Below are 25,871 nucleotides of genomic sequence, written 5' to 3' on the forward strand. Positions count from 1 at the left end.
CTAATATTTAGCCGGGTTTTATTACGTCTCTGGTCATGCAACTGTTTTGAAACATGCCAAGGTTTTTTTTAGGTTAGGTAGAATCTATCTCTGTTGATCCTGTTCGTTTGTTTGCTGCTTCCATGGCTGTAGCGCGCTGGGTTTGTGTTTTTTACAGGTATATGTGGCAACCTGGCTGGGCTGTCAAAATGGTCAGTTGTTAACAACACACAGGCCAAAACACAAACAGACATTCCGTCACGGAACGGAAATTTCAAAGGAAAAAATACTGGCATTAGCATTGTTGTCAGAAAAGATAGTATTTCAACATAGCATGTTTCCTTAATATTTAATGACAAATTTTATTTAGATTTAATCAGTAAATATATTACATATTTCACCTTTAAATTATAAGATGTTTTGTGTATTTGTACAGTTGAAACAGTGGAAGTTGCACAATTTTAGGTAATTCAGAGCGTTCTGGTAGTGATTTATAATGACTGTTTACAAATACATTGGATTGTCACTTTTTTTTAACCACAGGAATACATGTTTTACTCTCTGATAAACCTCAAATTCCTCTCAGTATGTTATGACATTCCACTTAACAGTATACTTCATTTTAGACCATCCATTCACCCTAACAGGAGTTTGTGATGGATCAACAGTGACCTCTTGTGGTAAAGATACAACACTGCAGGTTAGAAGCTGTTGTCTGGTGAAGTCTCTGAAAACACAGCAACACCTGTCTTTGGAGACCTTTTGAGAAAGCATTTCAGAGGTTTGAAGACATAGCATGAAATGGAACACCCTTTTTATATTTGCTATTATTGTTTTAAAAGCTAGACACATGACATGGTGCAATGACGAGCACACCTGCAAAACAGGTTGATCAACAAGCAACTGCTATCTTATTTCCTGCATATGGGAAATCACTTTACCTCACAGAACTGCAAAAATACGAATTAGCTTGTAACATATTTTGCTCATAAAAGGCTTGCAACTCATAAAGCGTGGGTGTAAAGTCTACCGTTGTAACTTGCCTGTGTGTAGCCTATCTGTAATTGTGTGACAGACTGACAGAACAACAAGTAGAAAGACAGGAGGAAATAGAGACACAAGAAACATGAGAGGGCAGGGGAGATCTCTTTTGTGTGCGCCTGGGTGTTAGAAGAATGTGTGTGCTCCACTGTCCTGGACAAAGAGGAGCCAGAGACTTTATTTTGCTTTGTCTCTACCGGCTGTGTGACTCGGCTGGGGCTATGTCCAACTGGAGACAGGTATCTTGACCTAAAAAAACACAGAGATCTCTTGTAGCTAACAATCTTTTTCAGTGACAGGGATTATTTGCCTTTGCCTCTTTTATTTAAATCCCCATCTGCTCTCTTTTTGCCAGGCAGTGTAAGGTATAGCTCAGGTTGATGAAGGTACCACTGGGGCAATAAATTATGCATTATCACCAGGTTTGCAGGTAGCCATTGGTCAACCATGTTATCAGACTGCACTCTGGTCTTTCTTGTGCAGTCTTCTAATAATGCATTTTATTTGACTAGTGTCTGGAAGCTTTTTTGAAAACACTTATCATTATATAACCTAGCCTAGTTAAGAGATGTCAAAAAAAATTGTATTTAGCTCAGTTAGTCGTGACCTTTTTTCTCTTTATCGAGCACAGAACAAACAACAATATTATACATGTCATCAATAACAATAAAATGTGACAAAATAATAAAAATAAATACATAAATAAATAACAAGAAATACATTGTGCTCAGTTTTCTACATACATAATGTGCTGGGTTTACAAACTTTAAATAATCAAAAAAGACATTTATAACATTATGTTGTTCTTATGTTTAATAGATCTCATAGATTGCATTTGAGATTTGAAGTCTACTGAGAATAAAAAAAAATAGCTTAATGAAGTTGCAATATATTTTTAAGGATCTCAAAGTGAACTGTTTTCTATCTTCATAAGAATAAAGTATTAGTAGTAGCCTAGTCAGCCACTCTTCCAACCAACACATAACAGACTCCAAGATCATTTTCCTGGTCCCTTTTATATGTTCACTGCACAGTGATTTTATATATATATATATATATATATATATATATATATATATATATATATATATATATATATTATAAATTGTTAAAATATTACAGTATTTGGGTCAGTCAGTCGTGATTATGGCTGCAGTTGTCAGTCACGGGTGTGTTTCTGCGTCATCGCTCCCCAGCCAATCACATGGCGACGTCAAGAAACAGGGCACCAGAGGCGTAAATCTGGCAAATATGGCGACGCTCCGAAGAGAGTACGGAGATTGGAAATACGACCGTTTTTAACCGAGAAAATAACCTCCTCTTCGCATGTTACAATGTGGTGGGGTTAGCCAGAGCCACTGCACGCACAGCCTTTTAGACGATGATTGCAGAGGTAAGTTAGCGCCGGTGAAATAGACGCGTGTATCGTTACAGTAGTTTGTTTTTCAGTGATAGACACGGCTAGCTAGTTAGCTTGTAGCAGCTAGCGCCTTCGCGTTAGCCCCATAGTAGCCCCACAGGTAAACACAGCCTGATAGGGAGAGGACGGCACACAGCCGCTGTGCTTTCAGAAAGGCTGTCTTCTATAAGTGGCAGTCAGCCCGGGATTAGCTACATAGGTAACGCCAAGTTAATACGATGAGCTCAGGATATCCTCACTGTCAACACCGTGCTTGAATTTACACAGGCAATGTCGGTAGTATGCGTTTAGAGTATGAGTAACGTCCCTCAACAACGAATTTCTTCTACATCACAACAAACACAGGTGAGCCGGGCGTTAGCTGTCGATAGATCGACTAAAACCTAACGATAAAGGCGAAAGAAAGTTACCTAACGTTACTTGGTATCAGTAAGGTTGATTGAAAGCACAGTTGTAGACTACTGCTTACAAAACTATTTTCTCTTTTAGCTAACATGTATGTTGGCAACAAGCACATTAAGCGCCGACAGCTAATTACCAGAACGATAAGAGTGTTGTGGCATTTTCTTCTCATTTTACTTTCACTAAAGTGTCTGTGACATGTATACACAGCTGTGAGATGTTTCCAGTTGCATTCAGTAGCCAGACTAACAGTCAGAATAGCTCCCTGCTCTTGTCTGGTCTCTGTTGACACTTTTAAAACGCAGCTGAAGACTCACCTATTTAAACTAGCCTTTGTCTCATGTTTGTAATTGTGTTTGTTCAGTCCATTTTTGCTGGTCAGTGATTATGAAGATTACGTCTTGGCTTCTTGATCACTCGTTTTTTTACATTGTAGTTTTGCTACAGTTCTCATATGAGACTGTTTCTCAATGCAGGCAGGTTTCCTGATTTTAGATAGATAGACTCCTGAGTCCTGACCATGACATCTGCTGACAGGAAAACAGACTACACTGTCAACCTCACCTGGGCGGCAGGTCACCTAGCCACATCTAGGCACCTCTCCAGCAGTTTAAGTACAGGTTTAGCCTTGGTAATGAGGCTTTAACTGCCACTGCACTATTCTGCATGTCTGACAGGGAGAACTGATTTCTGTGTAATGTGCAGTCAGCTTTTGAACTATAGCTTAGTAGCTCTTGCAAAACGTTGTCCCTGTTAACCTTTAGTCTGAAGTAAATGATGGGCTTGTTTTGGACCATCCTGTGATGAGTTTTTGCTTTACACCAGCTTTTGTAGTGTCCTCTTGATTTAAGATGTAAAGTCGAGTTCAGAGATAATAAAGTAGATGTAGCAACTCGCCCCATTGATTTTGTCTCAGACTTTTAGCAACATTATATTTATTATAGTTTGCTTTTTGCTATGATTTGCATTTTGCGTCATTTGATTTTAAATGCACATTTGCACATTAAGTTGTAATACAAATGTTGCGTAGTTCTGTTGCATATCACAAGTGAGATCAAGTTTTGCCTGTAAACATTTGTCATGGACTTCTTTTCTGTCAGACTGTGATTAACTTTTTTGACCAAATGGCTTACACATAGCTTGATGAATACACCTTTGTACATTGAGTTAGTTTGTTGTAGGGGGGTGTGAGGGCATTGTGTGTTTATCCACAGGCAGACAAAGTTATCTTGGTCCTTTTTACCTCTGGCTTAATCTCGTCAAGGTGTCTTAATCAAAGCTTGGTAGACATTAGGCCAGCACGCTGTCACATCAGGCCTGCTTGTCATCTAGTACATCTTTTCCTCCTTTCTTTAGTATATAGAAGTGGCTGCCCTGCCAAACAAGCTGACACATTTCAAGAACTAAGCCCTGCACAGACCTGTCTTTTGTTTTCAGATATATCCATAGTGTGTTTAGGTCATGCTGAGACACAGAATGCAGTTCACATTTGGCATCACATTAGACTTGTGTGACCAGTTATGAATGGATTCTGATTTACCATGTGTATCAGTTATGAATCATTTGACTTCAAACTGCTATTGCTGCTAAATGTAACAAAACAAATTTGGGGCAGCACAGGTGATGCAGATGCCTACTACTGCAGAGGCCGGGGTACAAATCCCAGTAGATAGGGGGATGCTGTCCTAGTGATTCCTACTAGTTGGTTGGGATCTTGGGTAATTCAGATATGCCCTCCCAGAGAAGCTTCTCACTAGGAAATGAAAATAAGTAGCTGGGGACTGGAAGTATGTATGCATGTGGCTGATTTCACCTACCCCAGGGTAATATTGGTGTTAGCAGTGTCAAAGTACAGCTCAAGGGAGCTGGCCATACCAAATTGGACAGAAAAATAGGTGAACAAAATTGTGCTCTGCCATACAGGTTGGGAGTAGATGGCCACAGTCTTTGTCTGTGGGTGTACTTTTCTTCTCCCTGCAGCGGTATGTGTCTAATACTTTTTGGATTTTTGGGTACATTTTATTAACCTAAAAATAAGGTTCTTGTCTACTGGCGGTCCCTGGGGACCTCAGGCTCGATGCCGTCGACACTGCCACCTTTGTCAGGCAACAGAGGCGCACAGAGCTTCAGAGGGCTGGGGATAAGAGCAGGTGTCAGTTCTGTGCAGAGCACCGGAACAAAAACACAGACACATCACCAACACCACCTCCGAATGTGGTCTGAGCGATCAGATCAATGCTTCACCTGTACTTAGAGCTGTCCACTTGTAATTGATCACCCAGGATGTATGTTAATATCAGGTCTTAACAGGGCCTTAGTAAGGTCTTGGGCCACCAGAAACTGCCAGAAAAGCATTAATTGTACCATTGTCTGTAACTTCAACTTTATTTTGTCCCTAATGGCAATTGATTTTGCAGCAAGACAATACAAAGACATACAAGACAATACAATACAAAAAGCCTGCATAGCAACATAAAAAAGGGAGATGCCATCCACACCATTTCTCCAAAAAGATATTCACTAATTTGTCAGAATTTGTTATGTTTAATTTTGTTATGCATAGATGTGCTCACACACATCTATTACCACTTCAGAAAGTCTAGTACTTCCTTGCTCAGTCACATACATTTCTATTTAGTTACAGCTGCCTACCTGTGATCAGATCATCCAAGATGCATTACAGTGCAATGTGTGAACAGGGCCAAAGATTAGGCTATTCAAAGGTTTGTTGTTTGTTAGTCTGGGCTGTCAGTGATTTGACAGCAGAAGGCTGACCACCTACAGATGACAGAATAGTTTAGACATGATGGTGAGGTTTCAGTCAACCTGCCTGTGGACAGGACCACCTACCAGGGCTTACTTTATCTCCCTCTGATGCATTAACCATGGATCTCCCACAGGAGAGCTTTAATGGGCTAAGTTAACCTCTCGCCCAATGATCACACATATTGGGGTTGCAGCTAAGCGCTTGTGGACTTGTGCATAGATCCTAAAAAAAAAGGCAATTTCCACCCTTGAGCAGTTCTTCCATGTGTATGAACAGTGCAGTATGTATGTTGTTGTTTTTTCAAGTTGTGCCAGGAAATCTGGAAAATTGTAATCTCAAAGACACTGATAAGAGGCTATGTGTGCATATCTGAATGTGACTGTAGTCAAGGACGTCCAAAAGTGGAGCGCTCCTCAAAAACCTTAACTCTATGTGGCGGTGCTTTTTATCATTTAGATTATGTATGTACTATTGAAGTTGCTACTAGTCAGTGCAAGTTGGTGAGGAAGCAAGTAGGGCTGCAGCTATCGATTATTTTAGTAATCAAGTATTCTATACCGATTAATCGAGTAATCGGATAAGAAATACTTTTGTTTTATTGAAGAGCAATAATATACAATAGTTTGGTTTAATTTTTGGAAAAAGAAACATTTTTATTGCCTACATTGCTTACAATATCATCTCTCAAAAAACTAAACATTAAGTGCCATATTACATCGTTTTTAAAGAAAACATTTTTTGAAATGCATTAACAACCTCAAACTAAGGCATACATTAAACATACATAAACATTACCTTAAGTTGTGCAACTTAACTTTCAGAACTACAAGTTTCAACCTGAGACTGATCTATATAGGCCTATATGTAAATATTAGTTATACTCTTCTTGTCTTTGTTTTTGGTAGTTGTTGTGTTTGGTGTAGTTTCATCGTCCATACGACTCTGTGATTTACTTTTGTCGGGTCCGCTTCGTGGAATGGATGATTAAGTTAGACTCGATGTTTTCTGTTGAAATGCTGAAGCATTGACGTTGTGCTATTATTGTGGTAAGCTAGTTTGATTTTGCAGTAGACGCACTGTACAGAGTTTTCGTTTTAATTACGTTTGAACTGATTCAAAACTTTGGACACTTTCTGACGTTTTTTCCAGCCTGTCTCTTCTCTTAGCCCCTTACGCTCTTTCTTTATTTTGTAATCCGTCTTCATGGCATGTGTTGTCAACCCGGTGTGTGACAGTAATAATCCTCCGTGCGGAAACACCATGAGCGATACAACGTTGGTAACATTAATTAACAAAGTTCGAGGCAAATCATTTTGCATCGAGGATTTTTAGTAATCAAATTATTCTAGTTACTCGAGGAATCGTTTCAACCCTAGAAGCAAGAAAGAGAGAAACAGGCAGATGAAAGTAGAGCTAGGCCATTAATCAATATATTAGCAAAGTAACACCCATTTCTGAAGTTATTTTATTGTTGTAGTAAAGAGAAGTCAATATTTCTCTACTTGATCCTTGGCCATTGTATTAACGCATCTGATTTTAAACAACAAATACAACCACATTTCTGCCTATCTGCATGTGCAGACCTCTTGCTTGGAGAGTTACGCTTATGTTCATGTGTTTATCCAGTGTGGGTTAGGGCTGTTGGAATGAATTCCAAAAGTCAAATATAATTTGAATAGTAAAAAAATCAATACTGTTCGAATGCTGAAGTTACTATTCAAATGTGATTTATTTTCTTTATTTTTTATATAAATAGGTTGGCTAACGTTAGCTAACCTCCCTCTACTCATGTCACTTCTGATGAACAATAAGTTCCGGGAGTGAGAAACACAAGGCATTGTGAGCTAAGTTTGGAGCGATTTACATTTCCTCTGTTGTTTATATGTTGTCCTCTATGGGGAACACGGAATTGTTTTCCCCTAAAAGTGGGCGTGAATCTGTTCAGAGACATTCTATGACGTTGCGCCGGTTGTGCGTATTGTTAGTGTTACTTAGTTTATGATGAATCGTTTTGGCTGTGCTTTCTAACATGATGTCATTGTGCTAACCGAGCAACGTTAGCCTTTACAACAGAGCCGTTTTAATACACTTGTTAGATAATGCTTCATTACAGAGTTTTCCGTTTTGTGTTTGTCGCTGTATGCGTGGTGGAAAATAATGTAAACAGAAAGTGGCGTGGCAGACCAACCACATGGTTATAGTGGCATTGGCAATGCATAAGTCTGAGTAGTGTAGTACATATTTATAACAAATGGAATTTGAATGGTATTATAGAGGAAGACTGACAGCTCTAGTGTGGGTTGCGTAATAAATTGCCTAGATGTTTGGATGTGTGCGTTCCCGATGGGCTTGGGTGTTAATCACTGGAGCAGATGGTTCATGTTTAAAACCCTGTGTAAGCTGTAATGACTCAAGAGTGTGGGTTATTGTCTCTCCTACAGAGCCAAGCCTCCACAGCCTCATCACCTTATCACACGCAGTCCTTATTCATTGCTGCTCACGACTGACGTCAGACTGGACTCGTGTTACTCATTTGAACTACATTCAAATACTTTCTCATGTAATTTGATTGCATTTGGTAGAAGAGACTTGGACAGTATTTCTTTTACGTTGTAAAATTTCCCACATTCAAATGACAGAAGTTTCTGTTCATACAAAATCTGTTTGTAAACTTTTTGTTATGTTATGTTTTTGTGTCTAAGCGTCGAAACAAGCTACAATGTAACGTTAATGGGCAATTTTACACCTTTAATCCAAGTCCACAAAACGTGCTTGTTGTGCCACTGACATGCTAAGATTATAAGTGTCTGACAACATTATGGAAAGGATCCCTACAGAGGTCAACCTTTTTGTTAAACCGTAAGATCCTTTTTGTTTAACATAAAACATCCCCGAAATCGCTATTACAAAACAGACCTCATACAATAATTAGTAAGCCGTCTTAGTTGGTCTTTCCACTGCTCCAACAATAACCACCCTGGTTTGGTTGAAATAAACCCTTAATTCACCCATTTACATGTGACAATATGCTGGCTCTGTATATGCTAAAAGTATTGATTATTTAAATGGAGTCTGGTGAGTTTGGCAATCTCTGCACTGTTCCTGTTAAAAAAGTAAGGATTTTACTCTTTAACAAAAACGTCTATCTCTGGGAATCCTTTCCATAATGTTAAAATAATAATCTGAGCATGTCAGTGGCAAAAACAGAACTTTTAGTGGACAGAAATTAATGATGTACATTTGCTCCATATGATTACATTGCAGCCCGGTGTCCGACTGCTGGTTACAGCGTTCTCGCTCACTGCTGGACCAATTTCAAAGATCTTTAAACTGATACAGGAATTGCCCTCATATTTACTAAAACACTGCTTAATGTCTGTTCTGGCAATCACAAACCCGAACCACATCTACTACATCAGTCTTGAAGGAATTCAAATGTTTAAAAAGAAAAGAAAATAAGCCAGCTCTGACCGTCTCTGGCAGTGTGCTTTTGGGTCCTGCGTACCAAGGTCAGTGTTGTTCACTAAAGAGTAGTTACTGGTTCAGGTTACTCCACAGTTATGCTACTTTATTATCACACTGTTATCATGTGTGTCTATAATAAATACAGTCACCGGTTAGCATGTAGCTTAGGCCTGGTGGTGATAAATGTCTGTGATGACTGCAGTGGGCTGCTGAGAGCTACTGAACCATCAGTGAAGCAACTGACTTCTCTATGATTACTGTGTGGGTCAAAGGTAAACAGAGTAGATGTGGCCAGGCAGGTCAAGTTGTTCATTGAGGTTTGCTTGAAAGTAATTTCCTAGTGTTTAATGTGGTTTTCTTGTCATGGGGACAACACTGTGGCAGATAACGGTTCATTTAAGATAGTCAGCGTTTGTGGCAGGGTATGAACTACTCTGTAAATAGCAGTCCTTTTGTATTTCTACCACTCATAGCTCAACTGTAATAATAGGCCTCTTCTTTGGCCAGCCCTGTTCTCTTCCCAGAGTCCTAACCCCGCTATTGTGACTTTGTCCCAGCCAGTTATGACTTGAGAAAGAGGGGGTAGTCCAGCCAGTTTGGACACATTCTGCAGCCCAGACACCAGTGTGTTCACATGCACTCAATACACTTGGGCAACAACCTGATTTCCTAAACTTTATGTACATAAGAATCCTTGATTTCTTAATACAGGTAAGGAATTTAGAAAAACATGGTTAATACAGCTACATTCCTGCTGGGAGAATTCATCTTGGCCATGTAGTGTATAATGTATGTTAAACAGGCATGTTAGATGAGGTCATGTGCATGGCAAAGACTTCAGACAGGGAAATCCCTGAAAGTATCACGGAGTGAGGAACTGAAACATTAGCTTTACTTCCTTTCATACAAAAGTATTTAATTTGTAAGACTGAAATTTAAAAATACATTTAAATAATCTGATTTCTACATTAAGGGAAACAATATATATAATATATTATGTCAGCCTTGGTTCAAAATATGGTAGGTGGTGGGGAAGAGAACTGATTACTGGCCAGTTACATGTAAAGGAGAGGTTAAGAGTAGTTGCAGTGCATGTAGATATGTTCTAATATTTCCTGCCCTAACCTGATTTCTCCCATAACCAGGTTCATAAATGAAATAGCTGTCTGCTGTGCGTCATATATTCCAAGGTGTGCTCAGAGATACTGTTGTTCTATTAATGTAATGACCCATATGTTTAAAACCAGTTCTACTGTTTTAGCCTACGCTATGACAAGGCTTAGCATGTCTACAATATATTAAGTATTAGTTGTTTGGTTTACAATGAGTAAGTAAAGTCTGGATCAGTGCGTTCTCATTGACAGCCATTAGCATCAGGTTTTATTTTTCCAGTGTGCTGCTGTGTAATCAGCTGGTGTAGCGACCAGGGATGTCACAAGCTGATCTGCAAGATCTGAACTGGAGCCAATCAATACATTTTTTTAATAGACTGGTATCAGCTTTGTGAAGCCTGATCCAATTGAGATCCTTTGTTCAGTGTAGCCCATCATGCTTTGTATGGATACACCACGGGCAATATGTCAGACATGTCAATATGTCAGACTTAAGCAACTAATGACAGAAATTATAAATCCAGGTAGGTCATTATGACATCCTAGTCATGAGGCATGCACTTTGACATGATCTCAGCATTGCCTTTAGATTCTCATGGAGTGTTTAAAATGATGTTGAAAACATTGTTTTGATTTTTAAGTTCAGTGCAGGTCTTACTTATAATCAAACCTTTTTAGACTGATCATTAAAGTAGTAATGACATTTAGGGCTGTGTATTGGCAAGAATCTAACAATATGTATCAAGATACATGGGTCACGATTCAATATATTGCAATATATTTCGATACTGTGCGTAAGGCAATATATTGGGCTTTTTTTGAGTATAATTTTAGAAAAACTAATATTTAAAAAGAAGACATGATGTGCAAAAAAGTCAAAGAAGTTTACTTTAGGTAAACAATTCAGTACACAGAAAATCAAACTGCCAGTTTGGGATTGTGGTTCACAGGTTCTTAGTGAGCAAATTTTTATAAGCTAAAGTAGGCCGAAGTTCAGTCATAGCTACGTTGTTAGCTTCTATCAAAAAGTCAGGCATTGCTAGGCACTGTTAGGCAAGGACACTAGTGGTGCGTCTCAGCATAGCCATCTAGCGGTAGGGGGTTTCAACCCAACATAAACGTGAACCACTGTCTTACATGAATATTTTTGCACGTAAACTAAAAATTAAATAAATTGATATTGCGTTTTTGAAAATCGATACAGTATTGCAAAATAAAATATCGCGATACTCAAGTGTATCGATTTTTTTCTTACACCCCTAATGACATTCTTAAACACTGTTCTCCATAGTAGGTTTATGCAGTGACCTGTGTTCAGTGGTTCTTTTACCTGCATTTTCAAAAACATTGTATTCTTTAGTAATAAATACAATTTTGGATTTGCATGTTGATAGAGCCACAGGTTGCACTAATCCTTTTTTTCACACATTTCTATAATACTGACCATATTCCTCAACAATAATTTGCTATGCATTGATTGTCAAGAGCCCTCCCGTGTGTCTTGTTTGTGCTATACATTATAAGCTGGCTGGCCCAGTTGGCAGCATGTGTCATCTTATTGTCTATTGCTGGCTGTGGCAGAGAGAACAATGTCTCTGTGTCTTGAGGAAGCTCTATCTGTCCCTATCCGGCTCCATCAGTGGAGCTGTTTATCTAAGGAACTCTAGAATGAATGTAGGTCAGCTGAAGATCATCACTGCTGATCACCATGGTGTCTGCCTATCTGATGGCTCCACAGTCAGAGTGTGAGCTTTATACAGTGTGTGACTCTGTGAGAGTTTTTCACTTCTAACCACCATTGTGTAGATAACTGCATTTTTCACATTAACTAATGAAACTGTATATTATAGTACTTTGCTAAGGTTTGCATGACCTAATAGTCCAACTTGCATTTGCTGGGGCAGTCAAGTTTGTGGAGTTCTATGGCAGGCTCATCCTTCACAAAACAACCCCCATCATGCATACACACACTGTTTAGCCTGACTGATACTGGATTTTAGGTATTTCAGTTATCAATACTGATATCTTAATTTGGGATTTAAGTTTCTGGTGTATTTTAATTGCAATTATCGCATCTGTAGCATTGCTATAGTATGGGAAATAATGGATCTACTCAAGTAATGTGGAGAACTGGGGACACAGTTGCAAAAAGAGCTTAGTTTCCTGCACTGACAATAACAGGAAAACCATAGGATGTGACACACAAGTATGCACACACACACAGTCTATGCCTAATACTCTAACAATCAAACACACCACCCTGTGTGTCTTTTTAAATAATCTGTTCCTGTGCCGACATCTAAAGTGTAGAATGGTGTTTTTCCTGTGGATGACGCAATTGTCTAATAATCTTTTTTTTTAGTCTGTATCGGAGTGCTGCTGATTTATTGGTACTTTTTCTTTACAATGGAGTGAGCAGTCGAGTCCACACAGTTTTATGTGGAGAATTGATGATTGATTTATGCTGGGATTTTTTTTTTCATATCAGAAGGGCTTTTTATTTTTGGAGTTTGGTCCTAGTCTGCATATTAAAAGATCTGTCATTAAGTGATAGAAGATGGCTTGATCAAGCATTACTGATGGAATCTTTCTTCTGACCAACTCTAATGATCTCCAGATGGGTTGAAGTATAAGCTGAAGTGCATGAAGTATTTAGCCTGTGTTTTGTGTTTGTGTGTGTGTTTTAGGCCAGTCTGTCCATCTGGGGATGGGGGGGTCTTGGAGTCGTGCTGTTCCTCGTCACCTTTGGACCCTTTGCCATATTCTACCTGGCCTTTTATATCTTCTGCTTCATTGGAGGGTGAGCAAGAAGACCAGTAAACCGTCCATCATGTCTTTACATAAGCAAGCTTTCTCTTATTAACCACAACACCTGATCGATCCGTTTTCTCTCATTCTCACTTCTGTTTTTCAGGGGCTTTGCGGTCACTCTGCTGTATGGAAAGATCAACTCAGAGAAACACCTGGAAAAGTGCGAGCAGTCTTACTTGCCACCCACACAAATTGGTATACTAAAGGTAAAAGCATGCTTGAGCACACATACATTTTGACCTCGCCTACATAAACAAATTAATGAATCATGTTCCCTTGTTGAAGTCTGCTTGGCAGTTACCAAGCAGATTATAAAAGTTCCATTGATTGTGTTTTTGTCCCCTTCAGACATTGGATGAAATGAAGCTGGAGATGAAGCCCATAAAGATTGACAGGAGACTGACTGGCTCCAGTTTCATAGATGAGCCACTACAACAGGTGTGTGCGCGTGCGTGTTTGCATTATAAATGTCACAAATCCTAGCCCAGGTCAGCAACTTCACAGCCTCAAGCCAGAAAGTAGTCATCACTGTCAAACACTGCATACCTAAAGCCCTAATGCCTCAGTATCTCCCATTCAAAAGAGGTTGGTTCCTTGTGTTTTGTGTCATTGGATTTGATTTGAGCAGGATGATTAATGCTGGCTATTGTCCGGCAAAAAAAATGCATTTTTCCAACAAATGAAAATAAAATCAATTAAAAGCTCTGGAAAAAATATGACAAATAACTAAATGAATTAATAGCTTTATTAAATTATAATGGGTACTGACAACATGTGCGGCTGGCACACATTCTCCTTAACACTGAATTAATTTAAGTTCTGCTTCTATATTTTTATGAGGATGAGAGATGGGTCACTTAGTACTAGAAAGCATCTTTATCCATCATTTGATTGATTTAGTAGTTAATTAACAGCTGTAGTGTTTTTCATAGTTAATTACTATGTCTACAAAACAATATTTAAATGTATTCTAGATTACCTAAATCATGTCAGCAGGTAATGCTTTACTTAAATCATGTAAGCAGGTAATGTTTTACTTGTGTGTCCAGAAAGTGGAACTGAAAGTTTCTGTACTAGTACACTGTCAGTGTTGCACCAAACCTCTCTTCATCATGTGGCTTAAGTAAAAGACTGTTGCAGGCTGAACTGTAATAGTTTCACTCTGGCTTTGAGTCTGCTGGTAATTGACTCAGAATCTTTTTCAGCTCAACGCATTCGTAAATAGATCTTCGGTTAGGCTGCGAGTGTCAGTCAGCGTTGCAGCCAGGGAAAATGAGCTTAGTAGCTTTTGTCTGGTCACATTTTTTCTTTCCACCCTATCCTGTGGGTTACAACACTTCCCGCTGAAAACAAGCTTTTAGCATGTTGTCCTCAGTAAAGCAGCATAGCTAGCAGAGTTAAGTGCAGACACAGCAGTTTGTGATGGTCAGATGACACTAACTGCTACTATGGTGCTTCTGTTCTCCCTTTCTCCCTGGGAATGCACACTAATCATTTCAACAGCATATGAACCTTGAGATCTTTAGCAAACATGACATCATGTAAACCTGCGTCATGCTCTCTGTAAGACATTTATGTTCTTGATTTGTCTCTTTGTATCTTTTCTCATCTGCACAAACACTTTCATGACAAAGTCCTACCTCCCTCTGCAGCTTATAAAGTAGCAGCCTATAATGACAGTTAAAGATGCAGTAGGTGAGACTTATAAAACTAACTTTCTGTCATATTTGCTGAAACTGACCCTATGTTCGAGTAGAAGTACATGAAGCAGATCATTTAAAAACATCCAGCTCCTCTGGCACCACCTACAGCCTGTAGTGCGATTTCCAAAAATCCACCGCTCCCTGTTCAGATACACCAATCAGGGCCGGGGGAGTGTGCCTAACTGCATGTCAATCACTGCTCATGCACACGCATTCTTTCTCCCTAGCGGGAAAGAGGGGAGGGACTGAGAAGTTGTCGATGTTCAAATTTGTTTGCTAAATCCTGGATCTTCACAATCCTACCTACAGCACCTTTAACACTGATTCATATGTTTGCTTGATTTAATCATACTACTCAGCTCAATCCCTACTGTATGCAATGGTACAACTAAATGATTGATTTACCCAGCTTTCCTAGGACCTGAAAGCCCAGTAATCTGTTCTACAAGTCAATGATAATCAACACATTTAATTGTGTTTCACTTATTTACAAATTTACCCATCTCACACTTAAATCTTGTACAGCATTTAATTAACCCCCTCCTCAATCCCTCTGTTTTCTTTCCACTCCCCTCAGTCCAGCTCATTGGGTTGTTACATTTATTTTCTATTTTTCTCCTCCATATTTCTTTGCCTCTATAGGTGATCCAGTTTGCCCTGAGAGATTATATCCAGTACTGGTACTACACTCTGAGCGAGGATGAGTCCTTCTTATTGGAGATCAGACAGACGTTGCAGAATGCCCTCGTCCAGTTTTCTACACGGTACAAGCCGTGCATACGTTTTCTGTCTTGATATTAAATGTCTTATTCAAACCAATTTTTATTTTTCAAATTTCTACATTACTTCTGTGTTTATGTGCCAAGGTCCAAAGAGGTGGACTGGCAGCCTTACTTCACCACTCGCCTGGTGGACGACTTTGCCACCCATTTACGTGTCTTTAGAAAAGCCCAGGATCGCCTCGCTGACAGAGAGGACAAGCAAAGTAAGCACACACACATTCACACACACACTTGCTTTCTCACTCACAGTTGTCATTAGTATGTTTGGCATGTCACCTGAGTTGAGTCAGCTTGTCTTTAACAATGATTGTGATTGTTCACTTCTGAGCTCAATCAGAGTTTGGTGATCCTTTGATGGACTACACAATAAGTAGTGCAGAAAATTTTCTCCATAAAGTTTTTGATTAAGTCAAATTATTAGAATTTAGACATTAGTGGTGACAATGACGGAGAGTGATGTCTGAATAGGGGACATAACCGAGGAGCTGGTGGACTCCTTCTTTGAGGCTGAGGTGGAGATGGAAAGGAAGATTTGTCGAGACGTAGTGTGCACTTCACACAAAGATGAAGAAGGTAAACACACTTCTGTAATGTGTCTAGACTTACAGTTCGAACTGCCATGAAGAACTCGTCACACGCATGTTGCTGTTTGATGCTGTAACTAGTAAAGTGTGTGTGTGTGTGTGTGTGTGTGTGTGTGTGTGTGTGTGTGTGTGTGTGTGTGTGTGTGTGTGTGTGTGTGTGTGTGTGTGTGTGTGTGTGTGTGTGTGTGTGTGTGTGTGTGTGTGTGTGTCAGGTTTTCTTCGGGACTTGTGTGAGTTGCTTCTTTATCTGTTACTACCTCCTGGAGATTTCCACAACAAGAACATGAGATACTTCCTAAGGGTGAGTGCACACAAACACAACACAAAATATCTCTCTCATTTACAATGTCTCTCAAATGATCACAACACACGTGACTTCATTGGTCTGAGATGCAAAAGTGAGGCGAGAAATCACATATTCAGTGACACAATATGTCATACAACCTGTGTTGTTAATTTATCACGATTGAGCCACCAGCCAAAAGCTGCCACTTTGGCTGCAAGCCAGCCATGAGTATTATTTTCCAACAACAGGCTCCTGAATAGACTACAATGCCGTACCAGACCACATGATGCCATGTTTGTAGCGTAAATTGTTGTGAGCGAACCTGAACACGTCTATGATGTTTTTGTTTTAAGGAGGTGCTGGCGCGTGGTGTGCTACTTCCTCTGATCAACCAGCTTAGCGACCCAGATTACATCAACCAGTTTGTCATCTGGATGGTGAGAGTTGACACTCACACCCATCCATGCCTCCTACCTATTAGCCATTATTTGAACTGACTATTTGTGTATATAATATAAAAACTAAACAAAAAAAATCAAGAAAGCAAATGAAGTGGGACAGAAACAGCGACATGGCATGTATGTTGTGGATATGTAAATGGATGTGATTTTTATATAGATACGGGACTCCAGCTGTAACTATGAAGCCTTCATGAACATCCTGAAGCTGACAGATAAGCCTCCTGAGCTAGAAGCTGTCAAGGACAAGGTGCTAGAGGAGCTGCAGTACCTCCGCTCTCTGGACACCGCAGGAGATGGTGGGCACTCACTTTTTTTCTCACTGACCTACAGAGACATTCACTAATGAAACTAATTCACCATTTGAGCAGGAAGCTACAAAGCCCATATGTAAAGAGGGGCTCAATAAATGCACTGCTTTCATTTCCTCCCTTGATGTCTTTGTTTCTCTGTCCTTTAGACATCAATGTGATTAAGAACCAGATTAACAGTCTTCTGTTTGTGAAGAAGGTGTGTGAGACCAGGATCCAGAGACTTCACTCTGGCAAGGTGAGAAACTGCAGCACAACCGTATAATGCTTACTAATGCACTAATTGTTAGTTTGATGGTAAAACATTGTCTGTAAGTACCAGCTGCAATTGCTCAGAGTCAGTTTGTTAATTACATTTTGTGTATCAGACTTTACTTATCCCTTTCCTGTCTTATGTAGGAGGTGGATGCCTTGAAGCTGGCAGCCAACTTTGGCAAGCTGTGTGTTATCCCACTGGATCACATCCTCATCCACAACATAGCCCTGCAGTTCTTCATGGGTAATTCTGGACATGCATCATTTCAAGGCCTTAAGCCTGAACATTTCTGTTAATCATCTTTATAATCCATTACTTATTCAATTTCTCTAGAATGTATAACTCCAACCTGTCTGGTTAGGCACACACTTCTTTTCAGTCCCAGACCTTGTCAGAGACCTTAAAAGGTCACTCCACTTTAAATATCAGATTACAGTAGTGTGTTTGTGTGTTTGCGTTTATGTGCAAACTAAGGACTCAAGCCAAGTTATCAGTCAGATATTTTTGTGGAAAATGAGCAAGTGCCAACAACCTAATCAGTATGGCTGGTTCTGTCATTTAAAATTTTAATGACTTTTTAAATAAATGTGTTTTAGATCACTAAAACTCACTCATTGTAACCAACCACAGTAAAAAGTATCATAACCTTCATATCAAAGGAGTTTACTAAGAGTGTAACAGTAGATGGATCTTTAGTTACAAGGTCACCAGAGACCACAGGCAGCCAAAAATACCAAGTGCTTAATTTTAAAGGCACAGGCATAGTTACTATGCATGTATGTGTAACCAAAGTGCTATAGCAGACAGACGCCAACTCTTATGTGTCTGTTGATCCAGATTTCATGCAGGCAGCAGGTGCCCAGGCAGAGCTGTTCTTCTGGCTCACAGTGGAGGGCTACAGGGTGACGGCACAGCAGCAACTGGAGGCCATGCAGGGCTGGCAGGAAGATGGCAAAAAGCAGCCCAGTGCCACCAAGGGGCTGCTAAAAGCCGCTGCACTGGGTGTCTATGAACAATACCTCTCGGACAAGGTGGGAGGCGTGATCACATGAGTGTTTCACGCCAAAATTAATTTTAGCCATAAAGGAGATCAACACTTAAAATGTTTTGGTCTTTCAGAAGATCAGATTATACATATTTCCTGTAATTTCTTGGTAAATTTCAAACAAATGCTCTTGCTTAACAGCACTGCGCTCATTAGCCTTTAAGGTCGAATATTTTGAGAATGTATCCTACAATATCTATCTTCTCTTCTTTTCACACCCAACAGGCGTCTCCCAGGGTGCAGGTGGACGAGGCATCCGTAACAATACTAGGGGAGAAGCTACAGAAAGATGACCCCACACCAGAGATATTTGATGAAATCCAGAGAAATGTACTAACTATTTTCTTTTATCTGCATAAGAGGGAATTTTGTGAATCATGTAAAATATAAAAAAGATTCTGTTTTTCACTATATTTTCTTGATCTTTTTTGAATGAGCTGTCTTGCCGGTTTTCCACCTTTTTAACAAATTGTTTCGCACATATTTATCCCAGGTGTATGACATGATGCTACGTGATGAGCGCTACTACCCCTCATTCAAGCAAAGTCCTCTTTACGTCCGCATGCTAGCAGAGCTGGACATGTTGAAAGAGCCAAGCTACCGGGGATCTGATGACGGTGATGGAGAATCCTTCAATGGCTCTCCCACAGGAAGCATAAACATAGTAAGTCTTCTTCACTTCCTGTTGCAAGGCTCAGAAAAATGCTGATGTAGAGACACGTCAAGCATTGTTTTTGTCGCCCATCATCAGCTGCTTAGTTAAATGACTTGTTTCTTGTGATTTTAGTCTTTGGACGACTTGTCAAACTCCTGCCATGATGAATCTATGCACCTACATGCTTTCATCTCCGACACAGGTATGTGTATACACACACACACACGCACACACACACACACACACACACACACACTTAAGTCACTCTGGCACTTTATGCTCGGTGTGATTACAAATGTCAATTTTGATAAAGCGTTGTTAAAAAAAAATTTAAAAATTCTAGATTCTGGCAACTTGTGTATGCATGTCAGGTTTTTAGAAAGATTTCATTTGACTTTCACTTGATGTGGGATTTGGGTGTTGTAATGGCTTATGTTGAGAGTGTGTGAATTTGTTGTGTATATCAGGTATCTGTTAGTCCCTCCCTGGCCAGCATGTTTTTTTTTTATTTCAACTTTTCACCTCCGAACTCCATTCATCATGTCTGCTTTGTCACTTCATACTGTTCCAGTATTCTTTATTTCTTTCATTTTATCACCTACACTGTTTTTCTGTTCTTTCTTTTTCTTCCTCTTCCCTCCCTTACCTTTCCTGTCATTCTGTCACATTTCCCTCCCTTTTATCACATTTCCACACCCTCTGCTCTGCATTCTTTCTTTTGCTTGCTCTTCCTCTCCGCACACACTTTGAACCTGCACATTCCCATTTTGGATATAATGCCGGGCGGGGTAGCTGACGCTTGTCTCCCCGGCTTTTGGGGTGCTGCAGGGGTTTGCAATGACCACGGTAAGACCTACGCGCTTTACGCCATCACTGTGTTCAGACGCAACCATGATGGCAGTGAGGACTGCTGGAAGACCTATCGCCGCTACTCAGACTTCCACGACTTCCATATGAGGATCACTGAACAGGTGTGTGTGTGTGTGTGTGTGTGTGTGTGTGTGTGTGTGTGTGTGTGTGTGTGTGTGTGTGTGTGTGTGTGTGTGTGTGTGTGTGTGTGTGTGTGTGTGTGTGTGTGTGTGTGTGTGTGTGTGTGTGTGTGTGTGTACACAAGTTGTTCAGAAGTCAGTAACATTTCTACCCCAGCAAAACGTTAAACTCTCATGAACTTGGTTGTCTCCTTCTGAGTATTCCATATCTGCTGTTTCAGTTTGAAAACCTGGCGTCTATCCTTAAGCTGCCAGGGAAGAAGACATTCAACAACATGGACAGAGACTTCTTGGAGAAGAGAAAAAAAGACCTCAATGCTTATCTACAGGTAACTATTTGATGTTAGTGTTGACTAGTCAAATATTGAATGCCTTTTATTGTCTTGCATCATTTTGTAGAGTGCATATCAATAATGTGTGTGTGTGTGTGTGTGTGTGTGTGTGTGTGTGTGTGTGTGTGTGTGTGTGTGTTCGTTCCAGTTGCTGCTGAACCCAGAAATGGTGAAGGCCTGTCCAACTCTGATTCCTTATGTCTATGACTTCCTAGAGAACAAGGCCTACAGCAAGGGCAAGGGAGAGTTTGCACGCAAGGTCACTACATTGTTTTAGGAATAAGTGTTTGTGTCATTTATTTACTATAAAATAACTGCAAATTTATAATATATATAGTTACTAATATATAAATGCATACTCTTTGCATTTATTTCATCACAGATATGAGTGGCTGTACTTAACAGATAATTTGTGACTGGTTTTCTAAAATACATTTTCTCCTTTTTGTTGTATTCCCCTATCAGATAGACACATTTGTAAATCCACTGAGGAGTTCCATGAGAAACGTGTCCAACGCGGTGAAGGGCCTGCCAGATAGTCTGGCTGAGGGCATGACCAAGGTGTCTGATAACATGGGCCGCATGTCAGAAAGACTGGGTCAGGACATCAAACAGTCCATACTCAAGGTAACACCATCACGTAGAGCAAGTACTAGTCTACTTTATCAGTGTAAAAAGTGTATTTTTTTGATTAGTTTGATATGGTCTGTTAGCTTTAAACCTAATCACTTGGCTGTGGTTATAATGATTGGACTCCTTATAGGGCACCAGTCCTGGCCCTGTGGCCTCTATTTCTGTAAATTAACCAGTAACCATTACCCTCACTGTTCTGACAAGTTAAGTTCATCCAACTTATGACTATCCACTGTCCTCCTTTTTTTTTTTTTTTTCCCCCCAGGTGCCTCCACTCCTCCCCAAGTCTGACATTGACCCTGAACACTGTCGAGTCTCTGCTCAGCTTGATGACAATGTGAGTCAGTGGGCATTTTTGGTGTTTGTTTAATTTCTTTAATTTCCTTGGGGTTTTAGTTATTTAAATGGTCATTTATGTGTTTATTTGTGTATCCAGGTGGATGATAACATCCCTCTGAGGGTAATGCTGCTACTGATGGACGAAGTGTTTGACCTTAAGGAGAAAAACCAGTGGCTGCGCAGGAACATTAAGAACCTGCTGCAGCAGCTCATCAGGGCCACGTATGGAGACACTATCAACAGGTCAGAGACACAAAATACACAGAGCAGACTAAAATACAGTTCACAGACCTACGGAAAGTATAGGCACATATACAGCAGACCAGTTTAGAAATGTTTTATGTATTGTATTGTAGTTGTAGTTATTACTTAATTTCTGCGCCCACCAAAACATGTCTATAAATGATTCCAAACTCAATCAGACCTATTAACAATCTTGCAGAACTTAATTTGGTTTAAGAATGATGGTTAACTTGAAGTATTTCCTTCAGGAGTAATGTGAAAAGAGATGACTACATTTAAACCAAAATACAGTATTTCAGACTAGATGTTTAACCGTACACAAAGGTTTATACCCCCAATTAGGAGTCACGGTACTAGTGATTGTAATCGGACGATTTACTGTCATTGGCCCATTGGCAAATAATGGTGATATGCAGTTTGCAAAAAAATAATCCTGTGACATTTCAAGAGGAGGTGTGGCAGTCAAGAGTTTAAATACATTGAATCTCATTGGCCATTTGAAAAGCAGACAGAATGTCTCTGCCCTATGTTAACCACAGCATTTGAGAAGGTGAAAAGATTCCCCTACGGAGAGCGTAGCTTACCGGCTGGTAGCATGCAGCTAAAGACACAGGGTAATGTTAGCTTACCGGTAGCCTGCAGCTTAACTATTCCAGACACCATGGCCACTGCCTGAGTCATATATGACGGAGAAACAACTGAAAATACTCCACTACAGAGGGACCGCAGGGTTAGCTAACGTAAGCTGTTCCCAGACAACTGAGTTGGTTTTGCCTTTTTTTTGCTCACCAAACGCTGCTGCCATCTTTACTCGCGCTAAGTTTTTAAATTCCAGCGGATGATATGCACACGACTTGCCTCCCTGACTGGCTTCGGGAGGGGGGAAGGGGCGGATGTGCGCGTGCGGATGTGCGTGTCATTCATTCAGAACACAAGACAAAATAAGCGTGTTCTTGCAAAACAACATGGCAAAATAATCGTTTTTTCTCGATTATACTATTTTGGTGATCATTGGGAGCTGAAATTTGAAATTCAATTAATTGCACAGCCCTACGATCAAGATGGTTTAAGTTTTTTTTATAATGAGATTTATTTGTTTACCTAGCAGATAATAAAATAACAAGTATCAACATCAGCCAAATTAAAATCGGTGCATCCCTACTTAAAACTGAAAAGCATCTCTTTTGCTATGAAACTCTTTCTCCGTTGCTATTGTAGCTAACCGGGAATCTGCATGCGTGACTTCCAGCTCTGGCATTTGATTTAGGCTCGCCATAGTGTAACTGACCTCACTCCATTCCGCTGGTTGTGCTTACCTCAGCACATGTTGCTAGTGGCATAATGCTAAAGATTTTTAGGTAGAACTCATACGTTTGAACTTTGGTTCCACATTAGTTGCATCAATTTACACACAGTGTATTCTGCATGCGGCTTCGGACTGTGACCCCCGGACTGTGACGGTTCAGTGCGAATACACAAACCGTTACAAACATCTCATGACCTAAGACATCAGTATCTTTTATTGCAGAACCAGTTCCACACAAGCAAACGTTATAATAGGATTAAAGTTCACAGATCACAGGATGTTTACACACACCTAAACCGAACACAAGTACACATGTTCAGAGCTTCAGAAAACATCTCAGAAGTTTTGTACACAAAATAAAGAGCAGTAAATGGCATCACACAGAGCACAACCTGAATCATCTTTCCTTTGTCTTTGTAGGAAAATTGTGGATCATGTGGACTACTTGACCTCACCTGAGCAGGTTGCAGACTACGTCAAGAAGTTCAGGTAACTTCTCCCTTTTTCTTTCAGTAACTCTAATTGGTCAGAAGAATTATGAATAACCTTTAGTGGCTCTGTCTCTTTATAGGGATTCCTACTGGCCCAACGGTATTCTGGCTGAGACGGCGCCCCGCCGCGACAAGAGCATCCGCATGAGAACACGAATAGCTGCCAAGACCAGTCTGCTGGGCATCATGCCAGGTGAAAACACACATTATCTAGACATTACCCAGCCCCATTTGAGACTGTGACTGTCTCATCTATTTCATCCTTGAGGCCCTCTCTCTTGTACAACTGAAACCTACTGTTGAAAAACGCTTCCGATCAAGCAATAATCCACAGAGGTGTATATGAACATAACAGAAAAGGAAGAGGACACACAAGGATTTTAGTAGTTGTCTTTTATCTGTTTCTTTGCACCTTTTCATTTTGTAAAAGATTTGGTGGTATGTTTGCTACACTCTCATTGTGAGCTTGGGGCAAAAATAAAACCCCTGCCTTCCTTGAGGGTTTGTGCACACTCCTGACCATTATATTTCTGTCCCTACCTCAGACGAGCTGAAGCACATCATCGGAGCGGACACCACGAGAAAGGGCATACTCCGCGTCTTCGACATGTTTCAGTACCAACCCACGAACCGTCGGCTAGTCTACGTTTTCCTGGAGGGCTTCTTGGAGACGATGTTCCCCCAGTACAAATTCCCCGAGCTCTTTGTCAAGCTGCACTCCCGCTCACCACGCATTCACAGATATAGCCAGAAACTGAAATCCTCCTCTCTCAAGAGGTGACAGGAGAGGACAGAGGCAGCGGTACATGGGCTGACTAGACACACACCGACTTGAGCGCTAAGAATGGATGGGGCTTGATGTGAACGTTGGGGTATGTGTGTGTGATTTCTGCCCTTCCACTTTCCTCACACACTCTTTTCAGTGAAAACACTCCACTTATCTAGCTGATTATTTCTGTCAAGACGGAATTGAAGGATGAACAACACTCTTTCCTCCTCTCACTCTGTGACACACACACACACACACACACACATATGCAAACATAAATCCTGTAGTTTGCACCCAGACTGAAAATTATCTTTTCTTATAGTTTAGATATTTTCCCTCTTCCTTTTAGGACTTTTTAGTTGTTTAGCTTTATCCTGGGCCAGCCAATGCTGCTTTATCCTAGTCCAGAGAGCAGACCATAAATACTGTATTGTTTTTAAATTACTAGTGTAGATAGCATAGACCCACACCTTGCCTTACCTTCCCGCTTCTGTCTTTTGGCCAGCACTCTACCATCTCAATGACCTGGCAATTTGGCTGTAGTCAAACTTACCTTTATGCTGTAGACATTTTATCTGCAAAAGCTGCACACTTGTGAACATGCAACAATATTTGTTTTCATAGCAACCAAATATGTCAATAGCACTGGGTTAAAAAAGCGCTGTTTTTAAAATGTGACTGAACAAATATGGGTCGAAAGAGATGATTTAGAATTTTTTCAACCTCAAAGCCTCTCTTGAGACATGAGTTGTTGTTTTTTTTCTCTTTCCAAGTTACATTATCTGTACCACCCATGATCCTGAAAGAATAGATCCACATCCCCTTTAATGCTACTGTCATAACCTGTGATGACCAAAGCTCATGCTGTTCCATACGTGTGTGTGTGTGTGTGTGTGTGTGTGTGTGTGTGTGTGTGTGTGTGTGTGTGCACTGGTTGGACATTGGGATACTCTGAACATTACTGTGCTTTATATCCTTAATCATGTGAGGAAAGCGAATGCAAAGTTGACCTTTACCGACCTAAAAGGTGAGGCTGTGAGGACAAACTGAAGTGTGTTATAGTTGTGGGAGGCTCAGCTCTGGCTCTCCAAGCGCACTATCAAAGAATGTACTCTCTGGTCTAGTGTATTTGGCTCGTGTAGAATTTTGTGTGAATGTGTGTGTGTGTTTAGCACGAAGATGCAACCCTATACAGTCAAAACCTGTGCCAGTGTGAGCTAGTGAACCAGCCTTAAAACTATAAACAGTATATACTGACCAAGAGACGCACGCTAGATATAGCTCTCCGTCACTCGACTGAACGTTACAAGGAAATCAAGATAAAGATATGGATATATATCCCTAATCACTTTTATTCAGAAAAATGTCTTTAATTTTGTGCAATATTTTTTTTTTTCCTTTAATGCATGTGCATTTTGAATTATTGTATTCTGAAAAAAGTAATTATTTTGGTTTTAATAATAGAAAACATGAAAGAAGCTTCCCCAGAAATGTCTTCTTATACAAACAACTTTACATTCCGTTGTTGTAAAAGTACAATGTTTATTTTACGGACTTGTTTTAAAAGTCTGAATTTTTTTGTTTTTGGTGTGTGGGGTATTTTACACTTATCCCTAGCCTACTCGTACAGAATCTGTTTGGGTATCAATTGGACAGTGGTAGGGGGTTTTCTGTGTTGCAGCCCGATGATTA

The 25,871-nt window shown here is 40.1% G+C and overlaps 1 protein-coding gene across 3 annotated transcripts in view; it reads left to right on the forward strand.

Annotated features, from left to right (window-relative positions):
- Positions 1–2,224: 2,224 nt before the first annotated feature.
- snx13 (sorting nexin 13) overlaps positions 2,225–25,871 on the forward strand; it is a 24,380-nt gene continuing 733 nt past the window's right edge. Inside the window, exons 1-25 of one of the 3 annotated variants that reach the window (XM_028597669.1) lie at positions 2,225–2,413; positions 12,874–12,986; positions 13,101–13,203; positions 13,346–13,435; positions 15,343–15,464; positions 15,567–15,685; positions 15,951–16,055; positions 16,279–16,367; positions 16,706–16,789; positions 16,971–17,109; positions 17,271–17,359; positions 17,521–17,620; positions 18,215–18,408; positions 18,648–18,752; positions 18,916–19,086; positions 19,210–19,279; positions 19,870–20,048; positions 20,288–20,395; positions 20,547–20,657; positions 20,864–21,025; positions 21,297–21,368; positions 21,468–21,613; positions 23,340–23,408; positions 23,491–23,603; positions 23,956–25,871. The exon at positions 23,956–25,871 is cut by the window's right edge and continues 733 nt beyond it. In XM_028597669.1, the coding sequence (XP_028453470.1) occupies positions 2,402–2,413; positions 12,874–12,986; positions 13,101–13,203; positions 13,346–13,435; positions 15,343–15,464; positions 15,567–15,685; positions 15,951–16,055; positions 16,279–16,367; positions 16,706–16,789; positions 16,971–17,109; positions 17,271–17,359; positions 17,521–17,620; positions 18,215–18,408; positions 18,648–18,752; positions 18,916–19,086; positions 19,210–19,279; positions 19,870–20,048; positions 20,288–20,395; positions 20,547–20,657; positions 20,864–21,025; positions 21,297–21,368; positions 21,468–21,613; positions 23,340–23,408; positions 23,491–23,603; positions 23,956–24,191 (2,901 nt within the window). In that variant the 5' untranslated portion in view covers positions 2,225–2,401 and the 3' untranslated portion in view covers positions 24,192–25,871. Of the gene's footprint in view, positions 2,414–2,436; positions 2,786–12,873; positions 12,987–13,100; positions 13,204–13,345; positions 13,436–15,342; positions 15,465–15,566; positions 15,686–15,950; positions 16,056–16,278; positions 16,368–16,705; positions 16,790–16,970; positions 17,110–17,270; positions 17,360–17,520; positions 17,621–18,214; positions 18,409–18,647; positions 18,753–18,915; positions 19,087–19,209; positions 19,280–19,869; positions 20,049–20,287; positions 20,396–20,546; positions 20,658–20,863; positions 21,026–21,296; positions 21,369–21,467; positions 21,614–23,339; positions 23,409–23,490; positions 23,604–23,955 lie in introns of those variants that run through there. The other 2 variants (XM_028597667.1, XM_028597668.1) reach the window with 2 other exon arrangements.

The sequence above is a fragment of the Perca flavescens genome, chromosome 14, assembly GCF_004354835.1.
Source record: "Perca flavescens isolate YP-PL-M2 chromosome 14, PFLA_1.0, whole genome shotgun sequence".
Taxonomy (NCBI): domain Eukaryota; kingdom Metazoa; phylum Chordata; class Actinopteri; order Perciformes; family Percidae; genus Perca; species Perca flavescens.